Genomic DNA, 15,067 nt, shown 5'->3' with positions numbered 1-15,067 from the left:
TAAACACAAGTATATCTCATATAATAAGTACATAAAACACATGCTCTGATTTATTGAGTCATTCATCAAACAGTTTCTGTGTGTCTACGTGGTATTGCTATGATGCTAGGCTGAAAAGAATGGTAGACAGGATCGCTCCTCTAGAGAAATCTCATAAGCAACTCAGACCTGTGAACACGGAACTGGACTAGGGTTGCAGAAGAAGTATGTATGCAGGATGCATGCCTACCATCGAGCAAGAGACAGCGTGGACCTGCCTGAGTCTGCAGAACTACACAGAATTGCATCTGCCATGCCAAAGGTGGACTTTTTCTTCAAGTCTCTCAAGAACCATTAGAAGGTACATGTAGGACTCGTGGTATTTACATTGTATATTATAGAAAGAACAACTTGTCCTGAAGGCAGTATAGTAGGTGGGTTGGAGGAGCAAAACAGGAAGTGGAAAAATTGAAGAAGCTTCTGAAATAATCTGATACAGAAATAACAAGGGTGGGAGCCACAGCAGTAGAAATGGGGATGGAGAGGAAAGAGGCGGAAAGACGTTTTTCAGAAAACCCACCACTTGGGAGCTACATGCGTGGGACAACACAGAGGCAGGAGTTGAGGATGAAAGTATACACAGATGATACAAACACGGAATATGTGCTCACAGGAAGGATGGATTGGAAAAGGAGAACATGGGTTGGATATGCACATTGGTATTTGTGGTCTCTGTAAGAAATCACGCCGAAATGATTGGTAAGCAGTGGGATCTGGAGCTGGGAGGACACGAAGATGGGCATACTTCTTTGGTACTACCAGCATGAAGCTGGTGGAGCATGGAAGAGATGAACCCAACCAAGGAAAATACCGTAAAAGGAGAAGCAGCAGCTGACATCATGAGAATTATCAATATTTTGGAAGCTGGGCGAAACAATGGTCTGTGCAGGAGACTAAGAACAGTCAGAAAAAATAAGATTAAAAACTGGTTATTACAAAATCCAAAGGATACTGCAAAACCAACAAGAATTCAAGGAAAGAAGTGATGAGATGACCAAGTATTAGGTAATGCTCAAGAATGACAAGGACTGACCCATTATCTGAAGGACACAGAATGGAGATAGCCTGTTTATTTATTCATAACCTACATTGCATAAGGACCTTGAGAACAAAGCAGAGGAAACAAGAGGGTGAAATTCTCAATTACACATGAGAAACTAAATCAGAGGGATTAAGCCATTTTCCCCACCATCTCACAGCTGAGAGGAGCAAACCAGGGATTTGGAATTGATCCATTCCTTTGGGGACGTAGTCTTACTGCATTTTTAACTTCTTTAAATTAAAAAAAAAAAAATCAATCTTCAAACATAATAAAGTCCAAAAAAAAAAAAAAAACCATCCCAATATATCTCTCCAATCTGATTTGAAATTCAACTGTGTCATATTCACTTAACATACAACCCAAAGCCCCAGTCATTATTCTTCATTCTTATTCATGCTCTTCCATATGTATGGCACACGAATGTGTTAACATATGACAGAAGAAGTAGTACAGCTTGTGGTTAAAATATTTGTGTTAAAATGGTGACTTTATTTTTATTTCTCTACAGTATGTTTTAGACATGTAATCATTTTGAGGTCTGTAGGCCTGGTTTGTTCAGTAAATACCTGTATAGCATTCCATTATATGAATGAATGAATGAATGAATGTTCATGCTTATTCTATGATACTCTATGGGAGGCACTCTACTACATATTAGGAAGAGAGTAAAATCAAATGAGAAGGAGGTCACATTTGAAAGGCAAGTGTCTTGAAGTGAATTTTACCCAGTGGTCAATTTATTGGTCACTTGGTTCTCATTGACAATGTCCCTATAGGATTCCTAAGGGAAACAACACATTCTGGGGACAATGAATAGACCAGAATAACTTAATTGAATGTTAATCAGTGAAGGCCATAGGAGATTAAATTAAAAGGCAATGCTAAGGCTGTGCTTTAGAAGCTTTGGGCACTGGCCTGGAGAGTCTCACCTTTTCTGTAGAGGTATTGGGGTAGCCTGAGGAGTCTTTTTGTGGAGGAATGATGAAACCATGTTCAGCAGAGCCAGGGAACCTTGAATTTTTTTTTTAATGAGTGCCAAAAATAGGTGATTTCAACCTCATAAAGAGGTTCTGTCAGTCTTTGGGGGAGAATCTTGGTGTGGTGAGAGAGGAAAAGAAGGGTGAAAAAATGAGAAAATGGAAAAATCTAGCCTGAAGGCTCATTGTTTTTGTTTACTGGTTTTCATTTCTTTTTTAAAAAAAATGTCAACATTGCTTACCAAGACACTAGATAAAACATACTTGCTTCTAAGAAGTTAGAGTTATTTGGGCTTATTAAGGAAAATTTCATTCTTGTGAGAACTCATCTCTTCTCTAAGGAACAGAGTAAATTTATAGCCCTGGCAACCTTTGATGTAGAACTTGAGTGCTCACTGTCTTTGTTAATCTATAACAGATCCTCGGTCTGAATGCTCAGAAGTTTCAATATCCATGAAGGTTTTTTTCTCATTTTAATTGTTCCTTTCCTTTTCATTTCAAAATCATACATAGTTGCTTCACCAAAAATAGAGATAAACAGAACAGCATGATGCATTTAACAAACTGCATCAGAGCAGAAATGCAGAGATAACACATCTGCCAACTAAACTGGGACACAGTCTTGCACCCAATGATTAGAAACTACTTTTCCAGTGTTTTAAAACACACATCTGTGTTCTGGCTTAAAAATATCCTCTTTCTAGGTTTAAAACCCTCATGATAATATGCAATTATTTTTTAAATCTTAATTCACATGTCTCTTCATCCTTTAAAAAAAAACTCGTTTTTATCTAAATATTGTCTAACATCTTCAAGTGAGCGCCTATTGATAGGAATTGATTGATCCATGGAACTCAAGTAAGAGTCTCTAGACCCTGGAACATGTTTTTTTCTAAAAGGAAGCTAATTGTGCTGTGCAGAGTAACCACCTTTTGGACTATCTGGTTTCTGCCTTCTAAAAGCTAGCAGTTGGAAGCACAGCATTCCTATGGCTTGCTGACTGATTGGTAGAAATTTTAGCAAAAGGTGGGAAATATTCCATCAGTATATCCTCTGCACTGAGGTTGTCATTGTCATGTTACCCAAAGGTGGGAACTATTAGATCAAAGAGTTTCTCAACTTAATGTCAAGTTCAACTAAAACACACTGATGATTATTTTTAATAACTATCTACATTAGACCAAATCTATCATTTTCTAAATATTTTTGCTAGACCTCTTTTAAGCAGTTTTAGGCTCACAGAAAAATTGAACAAAAAGTACAAAGAATTCCCATATACCTCTTACCCTCCTTCCCCAGATTCCTCCAACACCTTGCATTACATAGTCAAGTATATTCAAGGGCCATGCATGAGGACTCAAAGTAAACACAACAACTCAACGTCTTTGGGAATAAAACTGTTGAAGTACTTTACCCAGGGCTCTGTGGCTCTAATAATGAAAGAAAAGAGTTGCCCTTCCTGCTGCTATTCTGACAAGCAGTCTTGGGCCAGAGGGTCTGGACAGATACTCTTTCAAAGGATAATTATAGATTTGAGTGATTGTTAATCACAGTGGGTGAAGTTCAGATGACATCAGCAGTTGGCATTTAGGGAATCAAAACTGTATTTGGATATTTATCAAAATTATTAACATGGTCAGAGTCCCCTCCCCCCCCGCCCTGCTCCATATGTTTTCATAATACAATACAGAGCATCTTACTGAATAGATATAAAGATGCTTAGAAGGAATGTATGAGAGCTCACAATACCATGCTTTCAACCTAATGTTACTGGATCACATTCCACATTTAATAAGACTTTAGGCAGGATAGCTGTTTGAGAAACATGATTGTGTACTATAGGTACCACATGATCAGCAGAATTTTAATCACTTGGGTTGTTGTAAAGACACTTTATGAAAAGAGATGCCTTTGAGAATATTTGATTAATATCACAGTTAATGTCCACAGAAAGAATTTGCTTTTCTAAAAAGTCATTGAGTGCTACAAGTTGAATTGGTATTCGGTTAATGTTGACATTCATATTGGATGATCTATGTAATATTTTAAGAGATATTTGGTAAATTGGATCAAAAGTAGTTTAAATAAATCAAGATGCAGGATTTTTTCACTTAGAAATATGTTACAAAATATATTACATTCAGCTCAGTTCTCCCTAATACCAAACAAAAGGTGGTAGTGTGTCTGCATTCCTTAAATATGGATATTTGGGGAGTCAGGGAATTTCCCAGTATACAGACACTCTAGTGCCAAAAGTATAGAGAAGATGAAAGAACCCAATCAGTGGTATGCACAAAACAGCCTACTACAGTGTCCAAAGCATGAGAGCTAGCAACTATTACCCAAGATGTAGGATTTAATCTCACAGAACATACTAGTCATAAAATTTCAAAAGAGAGATAAATGATAAGAATAATTTAATCATTAAATACATTGTTTTTGAACACATATATACCCTTAAATTTTTGTCCTCTGATTTTAACTAGCAACAGCTACTTAATTAGCTGAGTGAGTTAATGAAATCATTCTTAGAAAAGCATCTTTTTCCTTCATAACTATTATAAACAGGATTGTGGTTGTGTTTATGGGGTGTGGGGGCGGGCTGAGAAAGGCAAAGTAGGAAAGTTAATTTATTTACGTGTGATTCTCAGCATCGACCTGCTTTATAAATAATTGCATAATCTTCTGCTTTGTAGACAAATTGTGTCTTTAAATCAATGTTTTATAAATACAGTATAAAAATTATTTAAATTTGTTACTGTATTTTACACACGTTGGCCTTCAGAACTTGGAGAAAATTTTCAATAGGATAAAAATGCTTTGGAGATGAAGATATGTAGGAGATAAGTAAATTGTGCTAACTTCTATCCTCATCAAAAACATTTTCTTTCACTCTAAGATAATGTTTGGCAATTGTGTCTCCCTTGTTTTCCACACTAGAAGCTTTAAATGCCAAGAACTTGCCATTCACTTTTAGGGTAGGGAACCTCATTTAGTAATTATGAAAATGCATCCAATGCAAATATATGTATCTTTAATTAAATGGTATCTAACAGGAATCCAAAGTTCAACATTAAAATACGTTAACATTGATAAGTAGTATTAGTTTCTTATTTTTGGCAAAGGTTCTAAAGTGATATTTTTCTAGAAATTTAAATTAAGTTGTAAGACTATTGGAAATTAAAATATTTAATTCACCTTGAGCAAAGCAAAATTAGTTCACAATATAAAGTGTATGTCGGCAAAAACACTTAAGTTATAACATAAATGAAATTGTTATTCTGAAGGCCATATTTCTATTTATCATGAATGTGCAAAACCAAAAGGGTTAGTGTAGCCAGATTATATGAAATTAGTCAATGTTGTAAAACTAGACACTAGACACCTTGTTGTTTTGTCTGACATTTTCAGAAATACATTCCTACATTTGTTTCTACAAACGGTCCATGGTTTTGAATTTATATTTTTAAAGATGTGAAATATTCAAGAGGAAACTCTTTTCCCTCACCACATGAAAAATAGGAAATGTTTTATTTTCCTATCCTGTTAGGGTGAACAATTTTGTATACCTACTTTAACTTCAGCACAGATACTTTAGTGCATTCCCCTGCAGTTGAAGACCTCTCCTGGACCAGTCCCACTGAGGCTAGTGACTGAGCTCATTCTTGACACTTTTCCCCATAGAAATAAATAGCTCAGATGCGTTTATCGCCTTTAATGACCGTAACTAAAAAACGAATACACTGGACTTTGCTACCATATACACACATACACATACACCACACGTGGGAGAGGGGGAGGTTATATATTTGAGGGAGTGTACATGCATATTTACATATGCATATAACAAAATATATGCATGTAGAGAACTGAAATATAGTTGCAGAAAGAAGTCTTTATCACATGCATTCTAATAGTATTTTATTACGTATCCTTCTTTTACCTTACAAATGCATTTTCCAACCCTTATAATTGATTTCATAACCCACTGATGGATTATAACTAACAACTGGAAGAACACTGGCTTAGGTAATAGCAGTATAAATCACGTATTGGCAAAATGATAATGTCTTTCTACTGCAACCACCATAGCACTGTGCCCTCTTGATACCAACATGGGAGTGTGTTCCTTAAATCATGTATATGTCAACATGGAAGCAACACAGCCAAAATGGATTACCTTCATTTATAGAAGAGTGGTCTGAGTTTCATTCAGCCAGGATTTATTGCATTACTATTCTATAACTAAACGTAGGAGCATCTTACTTGATGGAAGGGACTAAAGCTTTGGAGAGGAGGTAAATGAAAAAACAATGATATTGTTTTGGAAAATGGAGAAATACTGTTCAAATATTTTTGTGGGACAATGTACAACCATGATTAACCAAGAAAATAGTAATGACAAAAATATGTGCTAAATGAAGACTTGCTCTTGGGAACACATAAAGTTATTAGGAACGTATAGGGTTCGCCAAGGCATGCAGCTAACTGAAAAAGCAAGGTTTCGAATAGCATGTAAGCTTCTGTATAGCAGAATGGGAAAAATATAGCAGAATGGGAAAAAATACATACATATACATTTTATTTTATTTATAAAAAGAACCACTGAAAACATAAACCAAAACTACAAAAAGGATCAGCATGCTGAGGACATGGATCAGAATCCTCTGAATATCTATTTTTCTCATAATTTTAACAGGAAACACACAAATTTTCAAAAACTTAAATTATAAAGAAAAAGGCATATAGTATATGCAGGATAAGGCAAATATCTTACTTTTACACACACACACACACACACATATATATATATTGTATATACCTAAGCAAATATAAAGATTGTTAGGAACAAAACTTTTAATGGAAGTTATTAGTATGAGGTCAAGAGGTAAATTTAAAAACCAGTAATGTTAAATCATATTTGGAAATAACACTAAGACTGTTTTTTTTTTTTCCTTAAAACTACCTACAGGTATCTTTTACTTAAGAGCAATAACCTATTTCCAAAAATATATATTGCAAACAAATTTTTATTGTGTTAAACGGGAGGAATTAAGCCCCACACATACCTAATTTCCTACAAAGAACTTAAAGATAATACCTGTAGAAAAGTAACACCCTATCTTGATAGGATCTGAAATGCTCAGACATGGTTTCCTTGACATCCAACAATTGTTATGGTTGTCAACACGTGGCTTCCTTATATGTGATTACCTGGGTTATTTGCATGCTGACTGAGAAATTATTAGCCCATGTTATGGGACAGCGGATAACACACAGCGTTCAAAAACTTTTTAAAAATCAAAAATAAATTCAAGATAACTTTCCATCATAGATGGTTTTCATTAAGCTGGAGACATGGCCCTTGAAGGAGGTTACAAGGGAGGAGGATAAGGGTAAGACAGTCATTGCCATTTGAGGTTGTGTCAAGAAGTGTGCGGAGAGGGTTTTAGGCAGACTGCCTCACGGAATGGAGCAGATAGAGATCCTCTGGGTCTTGGAGCTGCTGTAGAGACTCCTGGGTGGGAGAGATGCCGTGTATCCTCAGAGGTGGTTGTTGAGGAAAAATGCATTAACAAAGCAGATGTGCTTACACGGTTCAAAAAGTCCTTCCTGAGGTGCTAAATGAGACATCAGGCTGTCTTTTCAAGAAAGGCGTATTGCTGTATCATCACACAGTAGGGCCCTGAAACTTTTCTTAGCAATATCCAAAGCACATGACCTGTGTGTTTACACTCGGTGCACCTGTTAAGATGTCTACGCAGGACTGTCATGTTCTATCAGCCTGGAATGTAACTCAACACTCTTCTATCACATATTGTTCACGATATTGAATGTGAAAGATCATTATTTCCCCTGCACTGACCTCAGCTGAAAAGTAAGGTAGTGAGGGGTTTATATACACTCCCTAAGTTAGGATATTAAGAGCCAAGAATCCTTCTAATGGGTGAACATTAACTAAGGAGACATTCTGTGGGGTATGCGTGCACTTCCTAGCTCCGCACCCTGAAAAGTCAAGAAGTGATGTAACCTGATGGCACCCAACAGACCGGTTCCCACATGCCATTTCTCAACAAACAGAATTGGGCTCCTTGAAGGAACGGCCGTTTCTAGGTGTGGGGGAGACAGTGGGCAAGAAGAGCTTGTGACTTCTGTTTGTCTCAGAGAACAGAGAAGCCCCCCACTGCCCGGCTCATTTCAGCCAGGCGCCAACATGAAGGAGTCCCAGTTAACCAGCAGTCAGACAGCTGGAGCAGAGGAGCACTCCGTGGGCTTGATTGAAGCCCGTATGTTCGTAATTTTTACTGAAAGAAGTAGTGAGGACATAAGAGGAGAGACGGAGGGAGGGAGCGAGGAAAAACTAAAACAGCAGCAACAACGACGGCAAACATGGTCTTCGATGCCTTCCTGGTGGAGTGTAGAGAGGAAATTTTGGATTCATAGACCCTTTACAAGTATCTGTGTTTCAGAAATAAGTCATAAAGGTCAACATGTGAAGATGTTTCCTGTGGAACTGTTTGAAAAAGCCACAAATTGGAAGTATTTAAATAATTCCCAAGAGATTAATCGTAGTGCTCATGCATTTTATGGACCACTGTGTAGCCACTAACAGAACATTTTGGAATGACCTACGAAGATATGCACAATATACTGTTCAGTGGAAGAAGGCAGTTGCAGAGTGATATGAGAGCCTTATCACCTTTTTACACACATAAAACCACCATGCGATTATACAAATAAACATATTTGCCTTATCAAGATAGAGGTCTGGAGGGTTAGAAGACGGGACCACCAAGTGGTCAGCTCTGGGTTAGAATTTGACTGCATATGTAGGGGCGGGCGGGGGGGCAGTTTGAAAAGGAACTTCCACATCTCATTTCACATATCCTGACGTCCTTCCACAGCTTCCTCTCAAGCATGCGCCGGCTTTGTGATGCACGGGTAAGAGATGCTCCCTTCTGTGTCCCAGGTAGACCATTCTTGCTTAACTCGTCTGTCTCTCCCACAGGTGCCAAGCTGCAAACAAGACTTGCCCCACAAATTACATCTGGAATAATCATCTCTGCAGATGCCTGGCTCAGCAAGATTTTATTTTTGCCTCAAATTCTGGAGATGGTAAGCAGAACGGTGTTTTAAAGACTAAATGCCACGTGTCTCTGGTTTGATTCACAAATAATTTAATATTGCTAAAATCACCTGCACAACCTTCAGGTTTTCATACTCTGAAGTAAGCGGCTGTAAAACGGGATGCTTTCCACTTGACATTGGTACTGTTTTGAACTCCCTTGTAAAGGAGCGTACCCATGTTTGTGCATCACCCTCTAATGAAAAACATAAAGAGAGGCTTCTAAATGCTTTTAATTGTCTCAGGCCACACCCGAACGAAGTAAGGTGTAGTAAAGATGTCTGACTGTGTTTGTCTAGACTCTACAGATGGATTCCATGACATCTGTGGACCTAACAAGGAGCTAGATGAAGAAACGTGTCAGTGTGTCTGCAGAGGGGGGCTCCGGCCTTCCAGCTGTGGACCCCACAAGGAACTAGACAGAAACTCCTGCCAGTGTGTCTGTAAAAACAAACTGTTACCCAACTCGTGTGGGGCCAACAGAGAATTTGATGAAAACACGTGCCAGTGCGTATGTAAAAGAACCTGCCCAAGAAATCAACCCCTAAACCCTGGAAAATGTGCCTGTGAGTGTACAGAAAATTCACAGAAATGCTTCTTAAAAGGAAAGAAATTTCAACATCAAACATGCAGGTAAGAAATCTCCAGGGGCACCCCAGGTGGCTCAGTGGTTTAGCACCACCTTCAGCCCAGGGCATGAACCCGGAGTCCCTGGATGGAGTCCCGCGTTGGGCTCCCTGCATGGAGCCTGCTTCTCCCTCTGTCTGTGTCTATGCCCCCCTCTCTCTCTCTCTCTCTCTCTCTCTGTCTCTCGTGAATAAATAAATAAAATCTTAAAAAAGAAAAAAAAGAAGAAATCTCCATGAACAGTGTTTGTTTCTCTTACTGGGAAGAGTCTTCTCAACCAAAATAGCAGGTGCTTTTTAGAATGAGACCAGTAAGTTCCGGAAGACAAGTTCTGTTATTTTCTAACCGATGCTTGACTTTGACTGAGACTGTGTTTACTCCTGAAAAAAAAAAAAAAAAAAAAGGTAAGACCAGAGCCCTGAGACCCAAAACCAGAGCTGAGCTCAGAATGCACTCCTCCTGCTTGGCCCGAGGGCTAGGGCTGAGGCCGTGGTGCTGAGCGCAGGCTGGGAGACAGATGCACAGGAGAGTCACTTGAGGAGCGTTTCCAGAGCATCCAAACACCCACACCTGTCCCCTGCCCAAATTCTGACACCTAATGGAGGACAGCTGCTCCAGGTGCAGAAAATCTCAGGCAAAATTTACAAAGGATAGGATCACGCCACTAAATGTAGAATTGTATCTAGAAAAATACTTAAGCTAAGTATTTAGTGGAATTGGAGAAATAAATTCTATTGTTAAAGATCACTCAAGGCTCACTCCTTGAACATTGATTCCCCTTCTTCACCAAGAACAACAAAATAAGACTTAGACTCAAACAGCACCCTGAACTACTTACTTCCTCTTTAACCTCAGGGTAAGTGGAGTCGGGGTGGGGGAAGGTTACTCTTTTAGCCAGATCTGTGTTTTTGGCATTTCCTTCAACACTGCTCCACCAGACGGGTCTTCTCTCTTCCCTGTGTTTGACATCTTTGACTTCTTTTCTTTCCCCTGGGTTTCTGAGAGTTCCCAAGCCTCTTCTATATTTTTAGCTTACTGTGATGCTGAGCACACTTTAGCAGTGAAGCTCTGTCCTCTTCAAAGTTGCTCCAAGACCTAGGCATTTAGGATTTGCCTTCACCTCTTTCATCTCTCATCTGTTCAACCAACTGTAACCCAGGGTATGCCCCAGAGCGCCATGAGGAAGTTCTGTTTGAGGTCCCAATAGACTCGACTGCTAAATCCAGTGGACAAGTTGGTCTTCGTGTAACCTGTCTTCTCTGTACCTTTTTCTTGAAGCACCCCTCTTTTGGCCGCCATAACATTTTACTTCCATCACCTCCACTGGGTTCTCTTCTTCCAACCTACTCTTTAGAGGTGCCAGTAATGCGCAGACAACAGATGATCACTCACGTGACTTAAATCTTAAATTTCATTTATTTATCATTTCACATCGGCACTAATGTTCATTACCTTTCCCCAGTAAATAAAACGTCCATCTTTTTTAATCCTCATGAGTTTTGTGCTCCCATTTGAATTTATATTTCTAGTGATCCATCCACACTAACATTTTAGCTACCACTTAAGGGAACTTCAGTGAATCTAGGTAACTCTTGGATGATATTTTATCTTCCATTATTGCTTTAGAGTGCCTTATGGGGATGCTTTTGTTTCATTTTTAGAATATTTTGAGCAATAACTGTATTTCAGTTTTACTTGCAGATCCCCTACTATATCAGAGGATAGTTCCAAAAAATGCAGAATAATATATAGATACTAAAGATTATTAAACCATCTTGTATATTGAACCCTTCTGAGTGAACCCTAGCATGCTTGCCAAACCTAACTTTGTTTACAGAAGACTAACCAGCCATCATATTTTTCTATAGAATTCTTATATTAACTTAGGAGAAAGATTTCTACCTTTGTATTTCTTCTAATAGTATACTGTTTCATGAAGATTTTCTATTTACTGAAACCTTCAAGTGTTCATTTTTCTAAGGCTATACTTTCAGGTTTTATGTATATATTGAAGCAAAAAAAAAGGTAATTTAACATCTTGAAAATATGTACATTCATTTTCTCTTAATATTTATTCCAAAAGTGAGGGGGGTGCAGAGTATATATTTTTTGCCCACTGCCTTAAATCAGCAACTTTCACTAATTATTGAGAACTGAATCTCTTTAGTAAAGGAATACCAGAAGTCTTGTAAAAATTCATTTGTGCTTAGAAGTAAAATAATAATAATAATATCTTAATTAGATATGCTTTCTTTTCTACTAGAGCCCAAGAAATGAAACTTCAGACTCACATTTGCAGTCTCCCTGTAGTGTGCGCTTTTGATTCCCCTGCCAGGTCACCTTGCATTGCTCCCTGGACACCCAGCCCTTTCTCGCAGTGGACACTCACACTCCCACGGCCTCTTCAGAGGCAGCTCCCATTTGCTGGAGCACCAGGGCCCTTTGATCATCTGCCCTTTCACCACTGCTGGAAACCAGGAAGTCTAGGGTAGGAAGAGAGAGGGTGCCCCTAGCAAGCACTGTCCTGCTCCCCCTGCCCCAGACCACCCCCTTCCCACCTGGAGCCCAGGCGGCTCAGACAGAGACATGGAGTGAGGTTGGGGCTCCCCACTGAGGACCACGGTCCTGCCAGTGTGGCTGCAGTTAATCCCTTCCAAGTCTGGGTTCCATATAAGTCCCAGACTCTTGTGAACTGTGCCACGCTTCTTTGCTCACACCACATCGACAGACCTGAATCCCTCACTTTCACGGTTTCTGGGTTAGGTTCCTTTCATCCGGGGACGCAGAGAGCACTTCAAAAGAACCAACACTCACATCATCTCGCTCTCCCATCTGTTCTAGCAGCAAGACTGCTTTAGGCTTTTCTATTCTTCCTCAGTTTCTGTTAAGTCTCAGCACAAACTTCAATAAGACGTAAACCTAAGAATAATTTTATGATAAAATGGGTAACTTTGTGCTCATTTTAAATCTAGAGAAACCACCATGTCTGTCACATAATGAATTTGTTGCTTTGGTCTTTAACAAAAATGTGTTCCTCCTTGTTTTTCTAGCTGTTACAGAAGACCGTGTACAAACCGACTGAGGCATTGTGAGCAAGGACTTATATTTAGTGAAGAAGTATGTCGCTGTGTCCCTTCATACTGGAAAAGACCACAGATGAACTAAGACTGTACTGTTTTCCAGTTTGCCATTTCTTTATCTTGGAAAACCGTGTTGCCACATTAGAACTATCTGTGAACACAGAGACCTTGGTGGGACCATGGAGACAGAGACAGAAGTCAGTGTTTGCTGACCTGTGTGGATAACTTTACAGAAACGGACTGGAGCTCATCTGCAAAAGACCTCTTTTAATGACTGGTTTTTCTGCCAATGACCAGACAGCTGAGGTTGTTCTCTTGTGATTTAAAAAAAAAATGACTATATAATTTATTTCCACTAAAAATATTGTTTCTGCATTCATGTTTATAGCAATAACAATTGGTAAAGCTCACTGTGATCAATATTTTTATATCATGCAAAATATGTTTAAAATAAAATGAAAATTGTATTATAAATTGGAAAGTTCAGTCCGTTACTATTAAACACAATAAGCAAAACTTGATGATAGGAAAACATTCAAACATTCCTGCTCTTTCTCTTTTCCTCCAGCCAGATGTCAGATTTTGACTATTATGAAAATGTGTGATCCTAGAAAAGAAAGTTCCAGAGAGACAACAGTTGCTATTACATTTTATTTGAATTCATCTCTCACTATACGTCATGATTATGTTTTAGCATATGACATTTTTAAATTTATAACCAAGTGAGTCGATATGCTGCTTAGCATGTCCATGTGATGGAAGCTATTCGGTGCACTGGGATCATTCAGACTCTTCACTTGCTTTATTATCCCCCGGTATGTATTCAAATGGCTTTTAAATATTTTACTCAAAAAGAATCTTGCCCAGATATTTAACTCCTCCTGACCAACTAAAATGCTTTTTGTGAGCTGAAATGCTCCTCTCTGGCACATATAGACTGGAGATCATGTTTAAATACTCTTATATATTAAAAAGGAGACATTTCAATAACACAATTGAAGTACTTGTCTCATGTTTAAGAGGACATCATGCTAAAATACTTTTCTCTGGGAACAAATATTTTGCCTACATAAACACAACCATATGAGTAGTTCACTTATTGACAGAGGATTATTTGCTGGTCGGATAGAGCTGCTAGCAAAGAATAAAACATAACTGCTAGCAATACATAAAAAGACAAGGCTATAGCAATACATAAAAACAGTAATCCTGAAAGGAGAAGAAAATTCTATCAAGCTATATAAATATAAGCTTCCTAAAGCTTGCAAATTTAACAAAAATGTTTCAAAATGGCGTAGGCAACAACTCAAAATATCATCCTCTGTGTTTTGCCATAAAATAGTTTTCTTTAAAAGTATTTCAACAGACTGATGCGTTAAACATGTTCTGAGTATTTTCAGTATTGACTTTTAAAATAATGTTACGTGTAATGTTTAGAAAAGTCCAGTTACGTGCTCTGCATAACTTAAACATAGAGTTTATAAGGCCGATTTTTTCATGTATTGGGGAAAAAAATGCTCTTCTGAAATTCTCTCATTATATACATTTATGGACCATCTTATTTTTTAGTGAGGATGGCTGAAGCCTTAAGGGACAAAATCTATCCATTATACATCCTTATGTTCAAACCACAGTCCAAGTCATTTTCAAACGCGAGAACAGTAGAAGACAATAATAACTAATAATACAAAAGAAAAAGCTAATTAAATTTGACTAAAGCTATAGTTTCCATCAATATTGCTCAATAAGAACAAGCTCAGAAAAAAAAAAAAAAAAAACAAGCTCAGGGATGACTACCAATGGAAATGTGGAATCAAATAAATAACATCTTTCCACCTAATGGGGAGGCATAGTTGGTGTCTAGTCCATAAACTGGTCACCATCTATGAAATTCAACTGACGTTCAATTCAATCATTTTTTTATCACACTTGAGCCAAGAATGTAAGCAAACAAACATTATGTAATCTATTATGGCAATCTGGCTAATTGTTTCTAGTTTTGATACATTTAAAATATATTGAATGTTTAGCAGATTTAGGGGAAAAATGTAATCTAAGTTCAAATGAACCCCCTGAGGCCATGTAAAGAATGAGAGCCTGGTACAATGGCTACTATCAGCTTTAAAAAATCTAAAGTATGTGTTGACAATTAGTTTCTCAGAATATTATGGGTAAG

The 15,067-nt window shown here is 38.0% G+C and overlaps 1 protein-coding gene across 1 annotated transcript in view; it reads left to right on the top strand.

Annotated features, from left to right (window-relative positions):
* The window catches only part of VEGFC (vascular endothelial growth factor C), a 104,144-nt gene extending 90,779 nt beyond the window's left edge, over nucleotides 1–13,365 (top strand). Inside the window, exons 5-7 of the mRNA XM_072775878.1 lie at nucleotides 9,068–9,174; nucleotides 9,484–9,817; nucleotides 12,862–13,365. Coding sequence (XP_072631979.1) covers nucleotides 9,068–9,174; nucleotides 9,484–9,817; nucleotides 12,862–12,976 — 556 coding nt within the window. The 3' untranslated portion in view covers nucleotides 12,977–13,365. The remainder of the gene's footprint in view (nucleotides 1–9,067; nucleotides 9,175–9,483; nucleotides 9,818–12,861) is intronic.
* The last annotated feature ends 1,702 nt before the right edge of the window (nucleotides 13,366–15,067 follow it).

This window comes from Canis lupus, chromosome 15 (assembly GCF_048164855.1).
Source record: "Canis lupus baileyi chromosome 15, mCanLup2.hap1, whole genome shotgun sequence".
Lineage (NCBI taxonomy): Eukaryota > Metazoa > Chordata > Mammalia > Carnivora > Canidae > Canis > Canis lupus.
This window is presented reverse-complemented; position numbering and strand designations above follow the sequence as displayed.